General features: G+C 40.5%; 2 protein-coding genes across 16 annotated transcripts in view; both read right to left on the reverse strand.

Moving 5' to 3' along the window:
• Nucleotides 1–6,979: 6,979 nt before the first annotated feature.
• Nucleotides 6,980–12,024, reverse strand: LOC135498092 (sterol-4-alpha-carboxylate 3-dehydrogenase, decarboxylating-like). Its single transcript, XM_064788265.1, has 7 exons — nt 11,980–12,024; nt 10,995–11,153; nt 9,534–9,680; nt 8,921–9,049; nt 8,565–8,701; nt 7,996–8,098; nt 6,980–7,571 (listed from the first exon to the last, which is right to left on the reverse strand). The coding sequence occupies exons 2-7, from the start codon at nt 11,151–11,153 to the stop codon at nt 7,236–7,238; spliced, it is 1,011 nt and encodes a 336-aa protein (XP_064644335.1). The 5' UTR covers nt 11,980–12,024; the 3' UTR covers nt 6,980–7,235.
• Nucleotides 12,025–19,526: 7,502 nt separating this feature from the next.
• The window catches only part of LOC135497791 (uncharacterized), an 83,360-nt gene continuing 78,402 nt past the window's right edge, over nt 19,527–24,484 (reverse strand). For all 15 annotated transcript variants that reach the window (XM_064787711.1, XM_064787705.1, XM_064787709.1 and 12 more), the window contains one exon: nt 19,527–24,397. In XM_064787711.1, the coding sequence (XP_064643781.1) occupies nt 24,200–24,397 (198 nt within the window). In that variant the 3' untranslated portion in view covers nt 19,527–24,199. The remainder of the gene's footprint in view (nt 24,398–24,484) is intronic.

Genomic DNA, 24,484 nt, shown 5'->3' on the forward strand with positions numbered 1-24,484 from the left:
GCAGGCTGTAGGAAGCCCCTGAAGAACTTGGTAAGGAATAGCTAGAGCTGCTCATTGACGGCAGATCGAAGGACGAGGAAGATGACATCGACGGCAGGCTGTACGAAGCCCCTGAAGAACTTGGTAAGGAATAGCTAGAGCTGCTCATTGACGGCAGATCGAAGGACGAGGAAGATGACATCGACGGCAGGCTGGAGGAAGCCCCTGAAGAAGTTGGACGTATGGAATAGCTGAAGCTGCTCGATGACGGCAGTTCAGAAGATGGGCTGATGCTGTATCCGCTGCTTGATAGACTGCCGCTAGAGTCTGAAACGAGATATGTAAATATTGAATTAAACGTTCATGTATTCAAGTTATGGCAAAGTTTGTGCAAACGTAGCAGAAACCATGACACTAGATTGTCTTAAGAAGACGCAACTGTAGTCGTAGCTGTTTGAGATGAGTCGTGGTGTAACTTTAACTGTAACTGAAAATTGTATATGGCATGATCACTTGATGATATTGTATGCATGATGGTATTGTATATTCATGTATTCTAACATTAGAGGGGATACGTTGGACAAGATTTGCAGTCGGGCGAAGACCCTCAAATACCATCGACGTCACGATATTGAAAAATCATGTGTAATCTCGAAATTAATACTACTTCATAGATTCATTGTTAATTCATGCTTATCTAACTCCTCCAAATCAGGATAACCTATATTCATCTTAGACTCAAGAATGGCCCTGCAGCGTAGGCGGTAGGACCGCTCGTCTCATGAACCGGGCTGGGCGACCCGGGTTTGAAAGTCGGATGTTACTTTTTCATCATTTTTAATTTTTTTTTATTTTCAACTTTAATTCCACATACAATTATTACAAAAATGTGTTTTGTTTATGACTATTGTAAATTTATACTTTTAAGATCTTCCTCCACGACTTTGAACATGACAGTACGTTGATGTATATATTGAACTGAACAGAAAAATTTCGCGTGCAGGTTATTTGGAATATTCTGCCGCGAACATCTCTTGCTTTTTGCCACACACAGACGAATGGCTATTTTTAGAAGCAGACATTACCTACTTCATCCGCAGGTGGTAATTCAACAAAATTAATTAATTTCTTTTAAATGTATGGCATGGGCCACCGTAAAAGAAAGCAGTTTACATCAATGAATAAGTATAGAATGGTTGAATATTTAAGAAGCGTTCTGTTGTATGTAGTTCATTACCATCGTCGAAGTCAAAGTGTGAGTCGTAATCGATGCAAAACCTTTAATGATTTGTACTGTTATACTCATAAAGATAAAGATTTTTGAGCTTTTAAAAATTGTTTTCGGCCAACACCCATATGCAACCTGTGGAGGTTTTCCAGCATAATCAAAAATCCTTCGAAGTGTTTCTCAATCCCAAAAACCATAAGGGTTCTTTCATTTTTTCACAAAAACAGCTCCAACGGGATGATACATGTATTTGTGTTGGCCGAAATACCTTTAAATGATTTTCCGAAACTCAAATACATTTATTTTTGAGAGTGTATATCCAGGTTCGTCAGCTTGTTTTGTAATTGTCCAAAAGTTCTGCTAATCAAAATCGAAAAGCAATGACAATGTTCTTCATTCGAAAATCAATGTTCTCCAAATCTTTTTCTGTACATTAAGACTTCATCTGTACTGCTGATTTATACAATCTCGCAAAAATCACAAAAAACAGTGTCTTTGTCTTTTTCATTAATTACCAAGGCGGTTTTAAAAGGGGTTTTATAACTTTTTAGAAGTGAAACAATCACCCGACAAGCTGATGTTACAAAAGAAATTAAAAACCGTGCTTTTTCGCCCTTTATCTTTTAGTAACCTGCACTGTTTTAAATATGGGTTGGTGAGCTTTTTCAAACAAGATTAGGGTTGCATATTTGTAACAGCCGCAAGTTTTTTTTCAGAAGCTTAAAACAACATTTACATTATAAGAGTTCACCTACAGGCCTATAAAGTAAACTCGGGTCCTGAAAATAGCATAGATGAATTGGTATTTTGAACCAAAGCCTTGTGGACATAAATACGCTATAAAACGCAGACTATACCGTAAAGAAACAAAAACAGTTTAACAAAATTTAGGATCGAATTTTACTGGCGTTGTTAAACCTATGTATCATTGTTACCACAGACTACAGTGCACAATATTGACTCGAAAATGCCTCGTTAAATACTTTTTACCTCGATACACGTATATAAAGAGAAATTACATTTCGAGCGCTGCCAAACATTCAAATCGCGAAAATGCAAATACCCATATTTCAACTGTTAGCGACAAAAACCAACGCAAATATTTCCCTTGGCCTTCTTTGGTGTGGAGCATATTGCTCCGATGTATTATCAAAAGCTATTACTTTGTAGTAATCTGTTTTTGGTATTATACGTTGTAGTATATAATATATCGTAAGTAAAATCGTGACACTGCCCTGTAATTTCATTCACCGTTCGATTTTTAAAAACTTCATTTTTGTTCATTAAATTAAACATTTAAAATCAGTTTAAACTGATTTTGATCACAATGATTAATCATTATGAACTGATGCTGCAGTTGCCGTAGTCAAGTGACATAGCACAGCGCAATTACTTTTATTATATTCCTGCAGCCGCCATTACTTTCCGATTCAGCAAAAAATCTGAAGAAAAAATTGAGTTTTTTATCTTTATTTTGCTTTTGGTGGATTTTAAAACTTCTCTCAGTTTTTTATATAGTAAAAAAATGTCGCAATTTTCTTTTCGCTAATTGAGGTAATTGAGGTTAATCGCTGAATCCGCAAAAACCTTGCGGTATCATACTGAACTTCCAGCGGTATTGCCTCCGTAGCCTCCACCCATACCACTGAAGAAATACGTGCCTTTTTTTCTGTATATCGCGTGCCTCACTTTACGGTGCACCTCACCCAATTTAGAGCTGATTCTGCCGTATGCAATGTACACTATCTCATTGCGGTAAAAAAGCAGCATATGGCGAACCCGATTTTCGATCACACAGACCTCTCTTACCATGGCCACTGCGCTGTTGATATGAGCTGGATTTCAAAGTAACTTCCCAGGGTTTGCCCTTTAAATCTTCTCAAGTTTCAACGAAAAGGAAATTGTGGTTAAAAACGCTACACTTGCCGGGATATCAGACCGCTGATCGAGCAATAGCGATGGTCAGTGGCATCACGCTAACTTGTTACCATCGAAATCGAAACTTTACTTGAAGTGGAAAGAACAGTTTGTTCACTATTTCGAAACACTTACCGGCAAGCACTGAGCTGATAACCGCTAACATAATTAGAGCCAGCTTCATCGTGATAGTGGTTTTCTATCCACGTATGGCGAAAATTAATCGTGTGTCCTTCTTTATATCAAACGGCGTTGCTTTTTACACAAAAACTCAAATTCGTTACAGAGTTCTTGGCCACAATTTTTAGCTTTTCAGAAGGCGGCTTTCTTCGTGTCTCGCTTTATATCGACTGCGCTAGGTCTGGAAGTTCAACGTTCTTGTTATTCTAAGTAAGAATTGAACATGCTGCTTAGCATAATTAAATCATTGACAAGTCTTACGCATTAGGCTTGAAATAATTTCATTTCACCTTAAGATTATCAGACTTTCTTGCAGAATATGTCTCGTTGGACAGGTCATTGCCTGGGTTCGAGTAAATTTGATATGGAATAGAAAATACAGTTGGAAAGACTTAGCTATACTCTAAAAATAATGCGGTAGCATTTAGGCCTACCTATAAGATTAGCTAAGGGCTGTATGGTCCTATTATGGCTTACTTTCACGGAAGCTAGAAGGTTTAGCTATTTTCAAATGCGTAAACAGATTAAGTATCATTGTTTATTGGACACAAAGACAAAAATACGACATTCTTAGATATATTATGTAAGAAGACTGGACTTGTTTGATGAAATAGTCTGGTTACTCTAAGATAAAATGGAATTAGGTCAGAATTATCGTCAGGATTTGCGTTAGCAAATAATCAACTACACGTATCATTTATAACACTTTCATTGTGTGTGGGGGAGGGGTGCGAGCGTGTGTTAATGCGCGCACTGTGCGTGTCCGTCCGTTGTCAGTCGCATCTCAAAACTTGGTTCCTGCGCCAAGCTACACATGTGACCTGCTTGGTAGCTTTGGTAACAATGACGTCATCCCTTAGCCTCAGATACCCAGGTCATGGTGAAATTGACCTTACAAAGGTCACGATACCATTTAAATAGAAATACTATTTTACCACCAATAAGACTGCTTCTTCGCCAACGAGAGAACTACATGTAGTAACAAGTTCCATTCCTGTGTTCATGGTCCCTAGCAAGGTACTGGAATCACTGGCTTGGACTCGCTCAGTCTCTGTCATTGTGATAAGGTACAACCTGGGCGGAAGTTTAGGAGACCAGGGATATAATGTGCCTATTCGCCACCATGCACCGCCACATGTATATCATCAGACTCTATGCTGATCTCTTATAGCGATTTTCGCAAGTGTTGTAAAGTGGCTTTGGACATGGGTTGTGAATTTAAGTTACGCCAACGATCACATTGCGTTTTGGTGAAGTCTTTCTTGCAGTTGGGTGATTTTTAAGCACTGAGTTTCAGTAAATTCGTATGCTAAAGATCAGTGGTCAAGGTCAAAGTCAAACAGCAAATTTCTTAGTGGTTTTTCCGAAGTTACTTTTCGCGATTTTAATGTTCGTGAATCAAGGATATTCGCAAAGTTCACAAAAATAAAACGCCTACGAATAATTAGCGGTTTACAGTAACAGAAGCGAATTGGTGGTGGAAGCGCGACATCCATTTTGAACGGTTTGAACAAAGTTCTGCAGCTTTAGAAGGGGAACAAAATTTTAAGTTTAGATTGCCCAGCCTGGTTAACAGTTCTTTAATCTGAATTTAAAAGCCTGGAATAATAAAGCCTGGACTGTTTTACTGTAGTCCAGGAAATCAACAAACATTGAGAACAAATAACATTCCAAATATTAGAAACTGCAAACGACTTTCTCAGAGATTTCCAAGACTCGTTACAACTTGATTACAAATATGTTATTTACAGTGTTCGTCGAGACGTTCAGCAGATTTATTCTAAATCTTGGATCGCGTCATCTTAAATCCGTCTTAGTTGTCATGGTGCCCGGTAAATAGTGATAAACAATGCATTATAAAACCCACGAAAAGCCTGAAACCTTTCTTCCTTGTACATCTATGAAAAGGGGTGCGCGGCCCTTATAATTTAAACAAACACACGTTGAGCTCTTATGACGTCTGTGTATCCCAGGGTTGTTTTCACTGACACGACCTTTAAGCACTTTCCGAGTATTTCATGGCAAGAGAAAATATTGATGATATATTCGTTCATTTAATCATTGACTGTATACTGGTTCCACTTACCAATAAGATCTTAATTTCTTTCCTAAGATTAACTTTACATACACCAGGCTTATTATCTATTCATATATGTAGGAGAGGCCACACAATACAACAGGCATCATCAATTTCCGTGCTCATTTCCACTCATAAATCAAGGCCTATGGGATGACATCACGTTTGAAACACATTCAGAACAGACCAAACCCCTAACCACACCAAGTGATATCACAGGTGGGCCTGTTCAATGGAAATTATCATCAGTGCTGGGCATTACTGGTAAAAAATAATTCTTGGCGGCCATATTCTGGACTGTTAATCTTAGAAAAGAAATTACAGTATATAGCTTACATGTGGACAGAATGGCTCGTCTCGGGCAATTTTCGTCATGATCAAGAGCAAATGGCAAAAACATGAAAATGAGTCCAAGAATCTTGCAGGTTTTAATTCTTCCCAAATTGAAATTGCAGAGCAGGTTTCACTTTACCCCGGCGCCGAAAATCATAATAGAGAGTTTTCGCAACGCCACCGAAACGCCAACGCCAACGCCTACCCCATTGTTCGAGCTCCTGATCACGATGTCGAACAATGGGACATGCGTTCGCGCTGGCGTTTCGGGGATTTGCGAAAAGTCACTTCCCCAATTCGCATGAGATGATTAGAAACCCAAAAAGGCGCTGCACTTTTCTTCCTTCTACATGCATGTATGGAAAGCATGCCGACCCGTTGTGCGTCGGTATCCCTCCAAGTTAGCCCCGACGTACACTCCGGACGTAGAGAGTCGGCGTGGCCTGGTCGTCCCTGCAATAAGAATTAATAATGCATTTTCCTTTAGTTTTCGCGTGGTGCGGTTCGGAGATCACCAAAGCAATTGACCAATGAGAGGCTTTGTTTTCATTTACATCAAGCACGTGGCCTAGAAATCACGGGAATCAACTTGTAACTGAATGAAGTTTTTTGAAGCGAGATCACGCAGCAGGTTCCCCCCCCCCCCCCCCAAAAAAAAAACCAACCTGCAATAAGAATTAATAATGCATTTTCCTTTAGTTTTCGCGTGGTGCGGTTCGGAGATCACCAAAGCAATTGACCAATGAGAGGCTTTGTTTTCATTTACATCAAGCACGTGGCCTAGAAATCACGGGAATCAACTTGTAACTGAATGAATTTTTTTGAAGCGAGATCACGCAGCAGGTTGCCCCCCCCCCAAAAAAAAACAACCTGTGCCTGAATTGAGATCCCGGATAATAAGAGTTACTTGCCCTAATGCAGTAATAAAGAGATACTGAATAAATCTGTAATTATCTGACAGTGATTGCACACCACATCACCCATCCCCCATCCTACCCCACCCTTAGCACGGACACTAACCAGGCGGGTTAACTTACTCTCTCATTCACGACCACATCTTGCGCAGTACAAATTATTCCCGCCCAAAAAATTGGGAAATTTCTCGCCCAGGAGCCTGGTTTGTCTCAGCACCGATAGTGGCGCTCGTCCGCGGGCACATCCCTCCTCGATCTGTCTGCGAGAATTTAATCTTTGGCCTACCATCAGAAGGCCTCAGGTTAGGCCTATATAGGAGTTACTGAATTCCAATAAACAAGTAAAGACACTTTACAATATTGAAATATTTTTATTCATGTAGCATCCTTGACTAGTCAGTCATATTGTATCATTATATATACCGGTATATATACCTCATGAAATTTTTGTTATGTGTGTAGGTCAACTCAAGAACCTCAGTACAACACTCAGTGTCTCAAGGCCTAACACTCAATACATCAATGTACCTCCTGAGAAAAACAAAATCATTACATCTAATGACGTTCGAGTTACAGTACATTATCGTCATGTATATCAAAACAGTTATCAAGACTTCCCACACCTCAGGAGTGGATAACTTTCACAAGTCAACCGCACAGCATCATCCAATTTCACCAATGGGCGATATCCCAATTCTTTCTTGGCCCTCTCGCAGCTATAGTAGTGCGCAGTCCCGGCCAGTCTTACCCTCATTGGGCTAAATGTTGGCCTGATTGTAACGAACGGCTTGAGCAGGAAACAGAAGAGTGCGACGACGTAGGATATGAGCAGGATCAGTGTGTACGGCAGGGGGAACCTTGGAGCGGGGTAACCGAGGCCTTGGAGGATCTTCCCAATGAACGTCCAGAAGTATATCGGCTCGTCATTGGTGATGTGGTATGCCTGTCAAGAAATGTTAAAATTCAAGATTACTTATAACATACTGTTCCGGCGGCATTGCCTCCGTAGCCTCTTGACGCCGTGCGTTGTCTGGAACCTGAGCAATGTCAATACATTGAGGGCCCGGATTCAGGGTTAAGATGACTTGGGCTATAACTGACACTCTGAAAATGCAATTGAATCAGATACAGCCTCTCTAAGCTTGTCTGTGTGAGAAAGTTCAGACACGATTGTACTTTGGCCCTAGCATAAAACCAGTGATGTAAAACCCATCTTGACCCTCAATGTATTGACATTGCTCAGCTTCCCGACAACGCACGTATGGGTGGAGGCAATACCGCTGGAAGTTCAGTATGTGTAAAGCCTTGTATGATCCGAAACTGTTGATAAGTCAATTGGTTTTAATCCAATACAACACGGCACTAACCTTTCCACATGCCACCTTTCCTGCACCAAGATTCTCTGCTGCAAGTATATGGCCATGCACGACGTTGTCTACGTAGGTGAAGTCTACAGTGTTCTTACCAAATCTGAAAGCGAAATGGAGTTATTTCAGCATACTAAATCAGTCGGAAAGGGAAAAGTAACAAAGTTTACAGCATATAAGTCAATAGTGTTCCCTCCCCAAATCTGAAAGGGAAATTCATTAATGTTCAGAGTATACCAAATCTGAGACTGAAATGCACTTAAGCCTACAGTATGCTTATCAAATAATCTGAAAGAGAAATGAAATGACGACCACAGCTACAGGCGGTCATGGCATCTATAAAACCATATACCATAATCCGCTTTAATACAATAGGGCCGGACACTCTTTCCGGGGGGGGGGGGGCATTTTTTCTTCTACCGCAGCCAGACAATATGTCAAAAATCCATATCATGAACTAAACATTACTGTCAACTCAACCAGGAGCTTTACTGCCAAAGGGAAACGGCTTCTGGCTGATATCGACAGCATGTAATACCAGTACCAACAGTCTGAGGAGGTCGACTCACCCAATTGTAAATTTCATCTTGCCAGCCCTTGCTGCTTCTATGGCAGTAGGGACCATTTGTGGATCTCTGGGGCCAAATATACCGTGAGGGCGGATTGCTACGGTGTGGAAGTCTGAGCTATTAGCTGCCAAGACAACCTGAAATGAACAGAAAATAAAGTTTACTGTACACCAAGCTATTTAGGTGGGGGCCGTTATCCGCTCTCCACCTACGTGCCTGTAATCTGAGATGTAATGGTAAATGGTATACTCATCCTGAGATACAGGTTTTGAAACCCTTACTCCGTACATCGTAAATATCGAATATTGACAACAACTCAGGAATGTGGTATATAAGGAAAACTTGACACAACTCACCTTTTCCTGGAGTATTTTGGTTTCTGTGTAATAGTCTTGAGGGGTTTCTGCATATGGCCAGTCCTCTGTCGCATTATGGATATCAACGCCTCCATACAAAACACTGCAACTACTCGTTAGTATCAATTTCTGAAATTGAACAGTTGAAATCATAAGTTTAAAGGTAAATGCTGTCAGTGTTCACTGTACTGTCTTGTGGCAAAGGTAAATAGAAATACATGTATACATTGCAACAGTGCATTTATTATGCACGCAGATTCCCTGAAATTTGACATTTATAACACGTGTACATGTCAAATTTATCTGTAAACAAGTGTACACGATACCGTTATAATTCATATGCAGTAGGATATTCAAGTTCAATTTTCAAATTGTTAAACGAAGAGAGTTGGCTTTTAAGAGACCGAAGCTTCTTGGAGAGTTGGTCCCTTGGCTTAACACCCTCAAGTATAATAAAGGAAGACATTTTTATTAAGAGAAATATAATTCATTTTCCAATCCTGTTATCGCTTGTAAATTGTAGCATGGGGGTGGAGTCAGCTTCACACCAATACAAATTTAGAAGTACCAGCCCCTATCACTCCAAAATATTTACGCGTAGTAGTTAACTTACATTCACGCCGGCCTCTTTGCATGCTTCAATTATGCTTTTTGTTCCTTCATAATTGACACGGTAGAATAAAGCCTTGTTGTCACTAGATGGCGGTGGTGATGCAACGTGGAAGACGGCATCGACTCCTTGGAGGGCAGGCAGCAAATCCTCAAAAAAGAACGGGTAATCCATTTTTATTAAAGAATACTCATGTGGTTATCTCATGATTGAATAGGGCATGGCATTTTCGTTTCAGAATCAGTATCGCCAGTATTGTTTTCTCTATAGGGGATAACATTTATATTTCAGAATAGGAAAGATGTTATTAATAGGGCATTCATTGTAGCATTTATATTTTTCAGAATAGGAAATATGCTGATTTAAAAAAGCGTAGCATTTATATTTCAAAATAGGAAATATGCTTATTTAACATGGCATATTTTTTTTAGAATAGGCACAGTGTAAATACTTTATTAAATAGAGGATAGCATTTATGCTTTGAAATATAGACACAGGTTTTTCTTTGTTAAATAAGGGATACCGTTTATATTTTAGCATAGATATGGTGTTTTCCTCATAAGATAGGGTATAGCATTTATATTTCAGAAAAAGGCATGGCTGTGCTTTCTTTATTGAATATTGAAAACCATTTTTATTTAAGAACAAGCAGTGTATTTTCTTTATTAAATAGGGCATATCATTTATGTTTTGAAATATAGACACAGGTTTTTCTTTGTTAAATAAGGGATACCGTGTATATTTTAGCATAGATATGGTGTTTTCCTCATAAGATAGGGCATAGCATTTATATTTCAGAAAAAGGCATGGCTGTGCTTTCTTTATTGAATATTGAAAACCATTTTTATTTAAGAACAGGCAGTGTATTTTCTTTATTAAATAGGGCATATCATTTATGTTTTGAAATATAGACACAGGTTTTTCTTTTTGTTAAATAAGGTATACCATTTATATTTTAGCATAGATATGGAGTTTTCCTCATAAGATAGGGCATAGCATTTATATTTCAGAAAAGGCATGGCTGTGTTTCCTCATAAGATAGGGCATAGCATTTATATTTCAGAAAAGGCATGGCTGTGTTTTCTTTATTGAATATGGCAAAACATTTTTATTTAAGAATAGGCAGGGTGTTTTCTTTATCAAGTAGGGCATAGAATTTTTTTGGGAATGTGGCATAGCATTTCGTATTTTAGAATAGGAAGGGTGTTTTCTTTTTTAAGTAGGGCATAGCATTTATGTTTTGGAATGTGGAATAGCATTTCGTATTTTAGAATAGGAGGGGTGTTTTCTTTATCAAGTAGGGCATAGTATTTATGTTTTGGAATGTGAAATAGCATTTCGTATTTTAGAAAAGGAAGGGTGTTTTCTTCATTATATAATATGGCATATCATGTTTATTTTATTATATGCATCATCGCATAGAGTTTTTTTTTTCCTTTTACATGTATAAGCTTTTTTTCTTACCTGCTTTTTACATAAGTCACCTGTAAAGAATGTCACCATGTCACTGTCAAATGTGATTCGTATATCAAAGACGTTCACTGAACAACCTCGTTCCAAGAGCTTGTCAACAATATGGCGACCAAGGAAGCCGCAGCCTCCAATTACTAAACATTTATTCATCTGAAACAAACAACAAAGAAACAAAATCAACTGTGTATACATTTCATGGACAATTCATTTTTCAGAAACAGGTTTCCATGGGGGGCATGGGGGAGGGGTAATAGGACATAGAACTTTCATTATAAAATAGGCCGGGTCTATTTGGCAAGCCGCTCGCCGAACAGGCATCTTTTTTTGTCCTGTTTGGAGAGCCGCTTGCCAAACAGCACTAAAAAGCCACCCTGTTCGGCCAGCCGGGCTTGCCAAACAGGTAAAAAATCTACCCTGTTTGGCGAGCTGGAGACTTTACTTTAATATTAATGAGTTCGGCTCTCCATTCAGGACAAGAAAAAGTCGCTGGGCTTGCCAAGTAGTCACTTCCTATAAAATATAGGCATGGTTTTCTTTATAACGGGCTGTGGGGTGAAGAATAGGCATGCCTCCACCCATCTAGTAGCCTGTAAATGTAGTCCTAGTTAATACCCTAGAGCCCTGGGCAAAGTCAGGCCTATTGCAAGCTTAAGTCTAGCTCAAGCCACGCTAGGCCTACAGCATGCGAGCCTGGAATTTGCAACTGAGAAAAGCAGCAGGCCACATATCTATAAGAGGCCAATATACCACGTCCACTCCAAACCATACGGTGCTGCCACCGCCGCTTTTGAGTAACACTAAATGTATCATTGTTCGACCAATACACACACTCGCGGCCGGCCAACAAGCACTCCCAAAAACACCAGAATTACTCATTCTGGCGCATTGACAGCTGTACTACTCTTTTCTAAAAAGTACAAAGAGTGTTTCTGACAAATTCTAGCTGAATTGGTGAACTGTATCTAATAAAACTTGCCTTAGAAAGATCCTCTCCGCGCCCAAGTCGAAAATAGATTGTACCTCGTTTTTAACCTACTGAACATCAGACTATAATGAGGTGATCTTACGAGTTTTATCGGCGGTAATTTCAAACCGGGCTTAACTTAATATGGCAAGGAATGCAGAGACAGTCATGTGTTTTGCTCTAAAAAGCTGAGACTTTGCAAATGATGCAGTTTGCCCGAAGCTAGAGCCCGAGCCCGGGGGGGGGACAAAACTGTCAGGGAGCAGACGATACCATGTAGTTGTATGGTGTCGCCATCTACAGGAATTTGGCTTAACTAAACGTCTGGACGTTGTCTTTCAATGGGCTTGTAGATGTGACACCAGATAATCCATTTCGAGTCATTGTCTTGTCACTGATTGAGTGAATGGATCGAGTTAAAAAAGCCTTAGTAGTCACCAAGGAAAAGCCTTGGTACTCCCAAAGGCCTAGCAGCCTTTTTCTGCATGTCTTCAGAAGGAGAGAGGACCTGTGGTTATGTTGGTCAACAGTGCCAAAGAAGGGATTGATAATAAGCATTCATCAAGCACACGCCGAATATACACTCCGGATGCAGTGGACCGGCCTCGTTCCTCACCCTCACCATTAGGTCAGCACTCGGGCAAAAATGCTCAGCAACTATGCCACGGTTACGGCCAAAATGATGCCAACACTTAGACATAATGTTGACATCTTTCTCTGTCACAAATTGCAGAATTTTTCAAAGATCCGGTAACCCGGGATGAGTGCGGAGTGCCATTTTGCCACAGGGCAAGATTCAGGAGCAACAATCATTCTAAGGCAGTGTTCTAGCCAGCACCTGAAGACTGGTTGTGATGTTGTCACAGTTTACTATGGACGGATCTTTTTCTGCATTCCCCCTCGCAAGGAGTTCTTTCCCAATGAATATTGTACTGTGTAAATAGGATGGCTTGTGATATGATCACCTCGAAGGAGGAAGCAGCACTCTTTGCTCCTGGGAGAGAGATTATACTGACGTGCAAACTTTAACACTTGAGGGGAATAGACCAATACTTCGATCCAAAGTGTATCCTGGCGGTGATTGAGCGAACTGTATTTCGTCTCGCATGTTCACCTTACGGTCGGCTTTTTTGTGCGCTCTCAGGTAATTATCTCCGTTTTTTGCCTATTTCTCGCTATTTTAGATTTTCTATACAGCTATCCCGTTTCTAAGTTTGTGCTCGTCCTTTTGCCAAATTTAGAGTTCGGTAAGGGCTATTATAAAGCTATAGTGAAGGTTCCAAGTTTTAGGTTACTTGGCAGTTTGGTTATTTGGTATAGCGGCCATTTCGGTTTGGTCATGTATACAGAGGTATAGGAAATGCATAGGTAAATGCATTATGGAAATAGGTCTGCTAGGGCAGCAAAACATTAGGTTTTACATTATGTAACATATCGAGGGTTGGGTGCGCACATGCGCTTTCCCGTCAAGCTCGCCGCGTGATTCGTGTTACGTGACACGCCCTTTTGTGCACGCCGGAGATCCTTTGTTAACTGGCTTTTACACCTTTCAACTGGTTTTATAATCCCATTCATAATCTCTGGGCGTGAGTTTAAATTCAGGTCTGGTGGCAATCTTGTTTCACTCCCTTCTAGGCCGTGGCTAGATTGCTTCGCTCCTAGAAGTTTTCTGTCATGGCTTCCAATAACATATTATTGCGGAAAAGGCACTCATTAGTGGGCAGAGATTTGCTGCCCATTTTGAAGCTTCTCGCCCGTTTCAAGGACGACGACCTCCCGGACCCACTTGCTCGTATACGCCTCAACCGCCCTACCGAACAATTGGACGTCCCCGACATAGCAGTAGCCTTTCAGGAACTCACGGGTGAAGATGCGGTAGATTTTTTCAGAATGTCAGGTCGAGAAGATTCGGTAGGCAACTTCCGCCTGCTGCTACATTCGGCCATTGTGGTTGCGAACGAGTATGGACAGCCCGTTGGACAACAATTGCATGAAGACGAAGCACCAGTAGCCAAAGCCCCTCGCCTCGACCGTCAAGAACAGGATGAGGAAACCGCGCCGCGTTTACGGGAACGAATTCTAGAACTAGAAAAGAGAGAAAAGAACCGAAAGGCAGAACCGGTGGAGGCAGTCCTGAGGAAGGTGAGGAATTTATCCTTACAAGTAAAGCCCAACGTTACCCTCATCCTAGCCACTTTAGACGAACTAGTGGCGTGCGCCAAGGACCAAGATCACAAAGATTTGCACCTCTTTTACGAGCTCGGCAAACAAGCTGAACGTTTCAAAGATACTGTTGATATCCCCACTTTTTGTCTTTCCGCATTGGGTGGAGGCCAGTCTGACGTAATAATGAAAGCTTTAGCCAAGTGCAAAAAGGCCAAAAAGTTGGTAAAAAAGCCGCTTCGTTCCAGGTCACAGTCTCCACCGGTTACCTCTTCTGCCGTATCCTCATCCCCCCTTCAGCATGTTTACGCGCAGCCTCCCCCACCTCCCCAGCATCAGTTTGGCTTTGGTGGCTATGGTGCCGCTTACGGTCAGGGATATGGCGGGGGTTATGGGTACGGCAGAGGTAGAGGTCGCGGCAGGGGTTATGGCGGTTATGGTTATGCTAGAAATAACCCGGGCCCATGTAATTTTTGCGGTGAGGTTGGGCATTGGTACAAAGAATGTGAAAAGATGAAGTTGGCAAAGGCCCAATTTGACAACAAGAAATAGGTCTAAGGTAAAATAGTCCGGTACGCTAAGTGGTATAAGTGTATTGTTTAGAAAACTGTTAATAAGTAAAGCAATTTAGATTTTGAACATCTTCCTCTCTCTCAGCTCAAGGGATCTTACCCCTTGCGGACCTAGTTCGCGCGAGCTGTGAGTTAGGAGAAGTTCTCCCTTTGATAGTCTGATACGCCTGTAATGAGATGTTTCTACATTTTATTTTGGTTCTTGCAGGAATCCCCCCCCCTACTATCTCACTGGGGCACTTTAAGCCAGAGATTCCAGAATGGGAATATGCGGTGAAATTTAATCCAATTGCTGCCGAAAAGGTCAAGAGGTTACAGGCGTCTTGGACTACCATTGGGGAAACTTCTCCTGACTTCACAGCTCAACAATTCAAACTCAATCAGGTTGTAAATGATGTATTACTTCTACAAAAAACTCCGGTGCCTTTGGACACTTTGCCTTTAAGGGACCCTGAACACTTTGTCGCTGGACAATTGCATCAAAATATTGAACTTTGGAGTTCCATAATGAACGATTTCCCAGAGAGCGAGATGGTTCACACTTGGTTGGAAAAAGGGGTTGACGTGCATTCTTTCTTTAGGCCATTTAAGGGTGAATTCAAGGGTCAGAAATACAATTCAAACGAACCCCCAGTTAGTTTTTTTTCCTAACTCTGTCCATTGTCAGAAACAAGCTGCTTTTATTTCCGAAACCTTGAATGATAGAATCAAAGCAGGTTCAGTCAGAGTTTGGGGTAAAGTTGGGGAGTGTCCGCCCCCTAAAGTAGTCATGCCCTTGGTAGTTGAACCTTCAAAGCCGAGATTATGCAATGACCAGAGATTCCTTAACCTGTGGATTAAGGATTCTCCCTTCACATTAGATACATTGAAAGAAGTACCGCGATTGGTACACAAAGATGCTCTCATGTTTGCCACTGATGAGAAATCGGGGTATGACCATATTAAATTATCGCAAACTTCGCAAACGTATTTTGGCATGGAATGGGCAGGTTGGTACCTAGTTTGTACGACGCTTCCGTTCGGATGGAAATCATCGGCTTATGTTTATCAAACTGTAGGCTATGCAGCTACAACCTTCTTAAGACATTTGGGGATCCCAACCATCCAGTATATTGACGACAGATTCTACGTGGTCCCTAAGAATATTGACGCGTCAAGCATTCCTTTGCTTTGGGTCTTTTTGGTATTATATATCCTTACAGAACTAGGTTACACGTTCTCCTTGCCAAAATGTGTTTTGCAACCTATGATGGCGCTCAAGTCCTTAGGGTTTCTAGTAGATTCTAGCAGGCAGGCGTTTCTTCTGCCATCTGATAAGAAACAGAAGTTTAAGGTTTTGCGCGAGGAAATTCTTCGTCAGCCCTTCGTCAGCCTTAAAACGCTACAAAGATTCGCGGGTAAATGCATTTCTATGATGTTGGTTTTTCCGGCCGCAAAACTATTTACGAGAGAGTTGTTTAGCGCAATAGCCAAAGCTTCGAAAAACAGTAAAACCATCCCAATCTCTGGCCCCCTACGGGACGAGATACAATTCTGGGCATTTTTGAATGATTGGCATGGGTATTTTTCTTGGAGACCAGAAAAACATTTACATTACGCTCTGGCTACTGATGCTTCGGGATATCGCTATGGCGCGGTCACTCTATCAGGGCCACAGGTTGGTCATACTTTAGGTGATTATTGGGCTGCAGATGATATAAGGCCGATTCATGTCAAAGAGGCCGACGCCCTCTATTCTTCCCTCTTAGCATTGAGTACAAATATAAAAGACCACCGGGTAGACGTTAAAGTAGATAACACAAGCCTAGTTTCGTCGTGGAATAACAAGGGTTGCAAGGACAACGCCTTAAATGAAATGCTCATAAAATTGTTTCATCTTACTCAGCAATTAAATATTGATTTACGTTTGCAGTACATTTCTTCGGCAGAAAATCCAGCAGATGCTCCTTCTAGGGCGATTTTAGCTCAGGACACTATGTTGGCAAGTGAAAAATGGTTCCAATTGGAGTTACTCTATGGCCCGCACGGAGTAGACCTCATGGCATGTGACTCAAATGCAATGCGTTCAATACAGGGCGATGTTTTGAGACATTTTACCGTGCACCCTTCACCTCTGTCAGCGGGTCAAAATGTTTTCGCCCAGGAAATAGCTAAGGAGCTAAATCCTTACGTTTTCCCACCTATCGCTGTCATTCTACCCCTTATTCAGTTTTTGATCCAGCAGGAAATCCCAGTTTGCACGCTTGTGCTACCCATGACGTCACCCGCGCCAATATGGTGGCCACTATTAAAGCCCAGGATAATTTCACAGGTTTGCCTTGGGGTTAAAGGAGAAAAGGGCGTAGTATATTATCCCTGCAAGCAGGGGTTCATCAGAGATAACGTCGGTTTGAGATGGCCATTAATGGCTTTTCGAATTAGCTGCACATCATAATGTGCGATATCCTTCGAATATACTCTGTGGATGACGCTTTAATCTTGATTTATTTCAGAAAATCAGCGTTGACATGGGGGCAATTGACAAGCGGCTCCAGGAGTTGGATAAGGCGGCTTCCGCAACCCCCCTTATGAAGAAAAGGCAATCCCTAAAAAACGAGCTGTTGCAATTTTTGGCACAACTGCCTAAGAGGCCAACCCTGGAACGGGTTTCTCCAAAAGATCTAACACGATTTTTAGTATGGAAAGACAAAGCCGGTAGGACACAGATCCATAATGCTTCCTGTATATTCCTCGGGCATCATGGTAAATTCCACTGTGGGTGTCCTACCCGTCTTGCCTTCGGTACGTTAGAAGGATTAGTCCGGTCCCTGAAATCCATTATTTCTGAAGAAACCGACAGGGGCAGCACGTGGGATATTTTCTCCGGGGTTGGGAATCCGGCTGATTCACCTCCTGTGAAATCGTATTTGAAGTGTGTCAAACGAGAGCAAGGTTTCTCGCACGTAGTTGCCAAGCAGGCAAAACCCTTGTTCATGGATAAGCTTCAAGCTATTTCAAAATATATCGATAACCAGATTAAAAGACCAGATCTATCCCTTAGGGAGCAATTCGTTTTGTCCAGAGACTAAGCTTTTCTCAAGATGCAGTTCTTTGCCGGGGATAGGGCGAGTGATTTGGGAATTTTAAAAACACAGGAAGTTAAACGCTTACCCGATGGATCAGGTCTTGTAATCTCTCATTCCCATGGGAAATCGTTTTCGGTAAACAAAGTGAATACCTTCATTGTTAAAGAATGTCCAAATCATCTTATTTGCCCGGTAAAGGGAGTTCAGCAGTATATCTCCAAGGCACAAACCTGGGGGGTGGATCTTACGGTCGGATATTTATTCCGTCCAGTCTCAGAAGCCGGTGTAGTGTTGGATGCGCCTATTTCGTACAGTGCAATTTACGATAGATTAAAGATTTATCTAAATACATTGGGGATCAACCAGGGTGAGACCCCTCACGGCTTAAGAGCCGGCTGCTCCATTACTTTGCTTCTGTCGGGGGCAGCTTCAAGCCCGGCGGAAGTAATGTCTCATGTTGGTTGGTTCACAGAGGCATCAGCAGAGTACTACAGTCGGTCAGATATTTTGGTAAAAGCGGCTAATGTGTCCGAAGCCCTGGCTGACAGTTCTCGTCGGCCAGAAGCGGTTAAAACACTTTACAGTAAGTTTGGCGATGTTGATAATTTCCCAGCAGCGTTCCCTTGAGCAGATTTCGATGTATATTTTTTTGCATTTTCGTATTGTAATTATTGCATGATTGTGTTGGTTAGAGTGTGGCCTCGCCTTTTCGCTACATGCATCATCATACTAAAACCATACCGTGTAATCTTCTGTGGAATTTAAAATACAGTGTTGAGTTCTTATAATAAAGCAATGTTAGAATTTAAGTTACAATTTCTCATTTTCGAATTCCGGACTAATTAGTCCCTAATTAATAATTAATTATGGCGGATTAATTAGTTAATTTTGTTTAAGTATTGGGAAAGGAGTTATGAAGTAGGGCATGTTTCTCCGGGATGGTTGAGAGCCCGGGCGTGCGCGCCTGTACATTTTCATACCCCAACACTTAAATGTGAAGATCATACACAAGCCTGGAGACACTTTGGGTATGTGCAGATCCAAAGTGTATCCTGGCGGTGATTGAGCGAACTGTATTTCGTCTCGCATGGACACCCAGAAGGAAGACAGTTTGGCGTGTACAGGTTAATGTAAACCCTGTGTACGATGGCAGGCTCTGGAGCCACTGCAGTGGATTGGCTTTCCCCTCCCTCCCCGCCCTAGTATCCGGATTGCTTTAGAGCCGTGTATGTATCTTCGCGCCATTACATTTTCACACCCCAACACTTGAATGTGAAGATCATACACAAGCCTGGAGACACTTTGGGTATGTGCAGTTCCAAAAAGGGACGTAGTGCGAGGTGCCTATTGCGAAAATAATTGGTTCACGAAACAATGACCTGATAGGTTGGCTAGCTTTGTGACGTCAAACTATTTTTACACCGAGGGGTTTTCCTGTTTTTTATCATGATTTAAGCTTAAATGCGTTTGGGCTGGAATCCCTGGCTTTTTTCGAGCTCACACATAGGCGCGATGTACAGCGTTGCGGATCGAGGCTATACACTGGGCTAAGAGGGGACAATTTTTCATCAAATTACCCAATCATGATGGAGTTATTTCAGATAGATCTGCTTGCCAAAGGCACTTGGCTGACCTCTTGTCATTAAATTAACTATAAGTCAACTGAAAGTCCCTTTGGCCAGAACGATAAGAAAAACACAAAATAAAGTTCCTCAAAGACATACATGTATCATGATAATAACTAAGGCGAAAGTCGTGATTCCATCACCATCTGTCAAACACCTTTTATTAATTAAGTGAATGTACGACAAGTAGGACTCAGTCCACCACAACCTTGCCAGTATTCCATGTGCATCAATGTAACAAACACATGACAAAATATACAGCAAGGCGACGGCAAGTTGAGGTGAACCAAATCATTTAGTACATGTAAATGTAGTGAAGGGCAGTCCATTCTGCTGAAAATCTATAACTGCATTATTTGGTTACTACATGTATATCATGCGCATATATTTTTCAAGGCATGGAGCAATAATTAATGCATGGAATTTACAATCTACCAAAGAATACAATCTCTGTGTCCGGAATACATCAACCTGTTTCAAAAGCATAAGCCTAGCTGCGACAAGTAGAGCTGAGTTTGACAATTATAATCCCATCCTGCACGTCAAAATCATCCGTTCTTGTATTGCTAATTAACTGATGATGGATCTACTAGTAAAATACTAGGAAAAAGCTGCTATTTGGATAGGTTTCTAGTCCACTACAGCAGGTTGAACAAATATTTCTGGTTAGTACTGTCAGTGTTCAATTTCGACCATCAAAAATTCAAGCAAAGCAATGTCAGCAAAATGGACGTACCCAAACGTCTGTTCCCATAAACACATCAATTCACACGAATAATGAGGTAACAGTAGATTCACACTGTTTCACTATCTCCCTGTACCAGCAGTATTACAAGGAGAAGGAAAACTATAGTAGGTTTAAAGACACTCTTCACTGATCAATTCGTTTTTGTGCAAAACTATGACACTTTGTCTTTGATAATTTCAAATCTTGAAGTTGTTTTGGTAATCAACTGCTGCTATTGTGAATGCTTGACTGGATATAACATGCTTCTGTCCTTTAAAGAGTCCGATAAATGTCACAAATCATTCAGTGCAGTGTGCCTTTAATTTATCAGTCAGCTGCCCAAGTTTCAACAGTAACAACACATGAAGTAACACCGACAGATATAAGTCTTATCAACAGCCGACAGATATAAGTTTTATCAACAGCTTTTCCATCAAAGGACAAATAGACCTGACAATGACAATTACGACAAATCTGCGCAAGAGAGCTAAAAATATTAGGCCCCACCTCACTTTGTCCAACACATTTCCACTTATTCCATGAGAAAATAATTCAATGCTCATTCTATACCAGCAGTCAGCACGAGGTTTATTGCCTCAGGAGGGAGATAATAATAATATCATCTTGGCTGTTAGCAAAGTCTTTCGCTCCGAGATTAAAGGTAAATTAGGTAGGCTAGGTTCCCCCAGCTATCAAGGTAATCAGGATTATCAACAGTACCTAGCACGAGGACATCCGAGATGAAAACTTATTGCTGAAATTTTCCCTAGCGCAAATTTACCGCAGTTGATGCCCATCTTTAAAAAATGTTCACACTGGAACACAGTTGACTCCTGGATAAGTCCGTTCTCACTTGCGTTTTGACATATTCTACAGGGTGCACCACAATATATCAAATAATATTGAAAGTTTTCTTCCATTCAGAGATAGAGCAGAAGTATCGGCACCATCATTTTAAAATGTGTAAACGGAACCAGTTCGGTTGCCAACCTTGTTTCATTCAAGGTGTCTTTGACAATAATCACAAGCAGTGTATTGCTTAGGGTTTGTGATAAAACCGAGATAGTTATACATGTATGAAGGATAAATTACATACAGATCATATATATATGAAGCCAAACATTTCCTCGGAATAATTCAAATTCTGTCTGTCAAATTCAAGCTTATATGCATTGCAGGATACAATCACTTATCAATTTACACTTACTGACTTGAATAAAATTATATAATCATATATTTTGCAAAATTGAAACTTTTAACTTAGTAAGGTCTAACCTGATTTGATTTCAAACAAAAGCGACCCTATAACAATTTAACCCGTTAACTTTTCTTAAATAATACTGTCCGATTTTTGTTTTGTTCGATTCCATCAACACGTGACACTGATAACACGTAATGTGCATGAAATACCATGAAAGGGATACTGGTCATGTCATGCTGAGAGACCACAGACAGGAGCCAGGTTAAGGTCAATTATTGTTCGTGCTGCGAACAAAGGGCATATCCACAATTAGCTCCATTTACGCCTGTGCACATCTTTTTGCCAATCGTCAAATAAAACTAAGTTCCTTCTCAGTGCAATGTGGCCACCTGGAGACCATCAAGTTGCCCTCCTAGCCCCTGCTTAGAGTCCCCTTCAATAGGAACTAGCTGACCGATTTAACAAGCTTAACCGGTTTCCCAAACTTGGTCTTTCTTTTATGTAGTGCACCAACTACAAACTCAAACGGTATCATCCCTCTCCGCATGTTCAGGATGTACCTTGCTGTCCCATCCATATCCGATAGTCATTTGCCCCCAAATCTGGGGCTTTTTTCCAACAGGAAATACTAAATGTAATAAGAAAACCAAATTAACAGCTCATATCCTAATTGCATGACTGCAGTATCCCTTCAGGTACACATATATAACAGTTACAAGCAAGTGCACACCGCAAAGTAAGGAGGCGCCTCCTAGTGTGTGATACAGAACCTATCCACAGGATGCAACATATCTTTACAGCACAGAAGCCAAGTAAGAAAAGTGTGTTGAAAACCGTTGAAAGTAATGTTCATGAAGTTATAAAACTGACCATGTTAGCATAATGATCATACATGCAAGATGCACTGACTGAAGCTCACCGATTCATGTTTATAAAGTATGATTTCTAGAAAATTATAGAGTAAAAACCCTTAACCTGTTAACCCCTGGGAGTGAAATTCTAAATAAATAAACTTAGTAACAATACTATCATAAGTGAAGAACCAGACTCAACTATTAAGAAATGACTTCATTACAAAAGCAAACATTTGTAAATGATAAAGGGGCTATGATAACAAATTGCAATTGTTTGCAAGTCTGGGTACCCCTACAACACTATAGGCTTTCACTGACATCATAGTCCCTTTAACATGAAAAGTCAACATGTTATGTAATCTTTTCCAATTCATTACTAACCGATGGATTGATCCAAATCCATGTTACTGACTCTTTGTATTAAACTGACTTATAAACAAAATCCCTCACCAAGTTAGTAATAAACTCATGAAATGAAATCGGATAAGAAGAAATACCCGTGCGAAATAAATGGCCACAGTTCATGCAATACAGATTTACATTTAATTGACTACTTCTGTATTATTTACACCCAGTCGAATTTTATCATTTACATTCATTTTGACGAAATCATTATACTACTTTGGAGACAGAAATCTTAACAAAAACAAATAGTTACAGTGGAATGTTGACAAAGAATTCAAATTTAATTTACATTATACATTTTACAAATATCAAATTCATAGGCTGTTCCAAGGTCAGTCGAATAGGTGATCAGCGCAATCTGTGAACATGTTGTTCCATGATGTCATGCTGCCGCGATACTGGTCGTCAAAATCTGAGGTGACATCAGAGTTCAACATGGTGTCAACAATAAGGTAATGACCATCAATATGTCATGACGCGACAGTTTTTAGCAATATGTCTATAACTAATAGATCTGCTTTCTAGGCTTTTTTACCTCCAATCAAATTTTCAAAGATTAGAAATTTTCGAAACATCAAACTGAGGTATTTGGAACAACCTATAGAGATGCCAGCTTATCATAAATATGATTTACACATATAGAAAAACACATAATAATCTAACATTTCTTATTATCATGATAGTAAATAAAGGTTCTCCTATTGAACAGTTCTCTATCTCTATAATCCATAATCAAGGCATCCTACAATTATAATTTCGTGATTATAGATCACACATTAAAAAACTTGGGCTCAATTCTCGATTCTTGTCGGTACATTTATTGCCACAGCAAACAGCGAAAAACACAGAAAATATATTTTGAAATCATTTTCCTCAGTCATTTTTCTCTCAATTTCAATTTAATATCACAACATTTTTTGAAACGATCCCAAGTTCTTAAATGTATTGATATGGCACAGTGCATGCATGGCTCAACCAATGTTTGATAGATGGCAGTACTAGCAGTTACAAATCTACAATTTCTCAGTCTATTAAATTACTCTTTGTACGTGAAATGATGCATAATTCTTAGAGTTTTTAGGTACTGCCTGTATCATGCGTATATAAATTATATGAAAGTTCTTTTGCCCACCAATTCACCATAAATGTGACACAATTTAAATGGAAGAGTATGTGGTTGACTGTTAGGCCCGCATGTCACGAAGTGACCTTGAGGCTGACCTTTATGACAAGTGCCATAACACTGCCAACACAGAAAGGAACACCAAAGTTGTACTTTGTCAACCAGTTGCACTTTCAAACACACTTTTTGTTCTGACATGAAGGAATAACAGCACTTCTCTGCACAAAGTTGTATCCCTACAGGAAGAGCAGTGGGAGTTATTGCCTGGCCAGCACTAAGGTATAGTTGTCGAGTTCCTGTGAAATGCTGATTATTGGGTGCATCCGAAAATGTACAGAAACATTCAACAATCAGTTTGTGGTTAAAATCAATGGTAATGCCAAACTCGCCAACGTTTAACATAGCAAAATTTGAAGTTTTTCAGTTTAGTCAGCTTGGCAATAACTTCCTGCATATTGTTGTACAAAACATCATATCAATCTTTCCGCAAATTGTGTTCATTTCTCTGCTGTTTCTGGTGCGGCAAATGCAGAATCTGAGGGTATTTCTGCAACTTCGTTGTTATCATTCAGATCTGATGGTTCCGAAACGTCGTCCTCTGTAAGGCTTTTTCGTGGACTTCCTGTGCTACTCGTACTTTTGTGTTCTGTCCTCGCCCTGGCGTTCTCCCGGAAAGTTAACTTTTGGGATTCAATCTAAAAAAGAACATCAGAGATATTAAGTGAAATAATTTCTTGGATTCGTACTAAGACAGGAGAAGGCAAGATTATGCCTCACCTTTT

Source organism: Lineus longissimus, chromosome 13 (genome assembly GCF_910592395.1).
Source record: "Lineus longissimus chromosome 13, tnLinLong1.2, whole genome shotgun sequence".
In the NCBI taxonomy this organism is placed as follows: Eukaryota; Metazoa; Nemertea; class Pilidiophora; order Heteronemertea; family Lineidae; genus Lineus; species Lineus longissimus.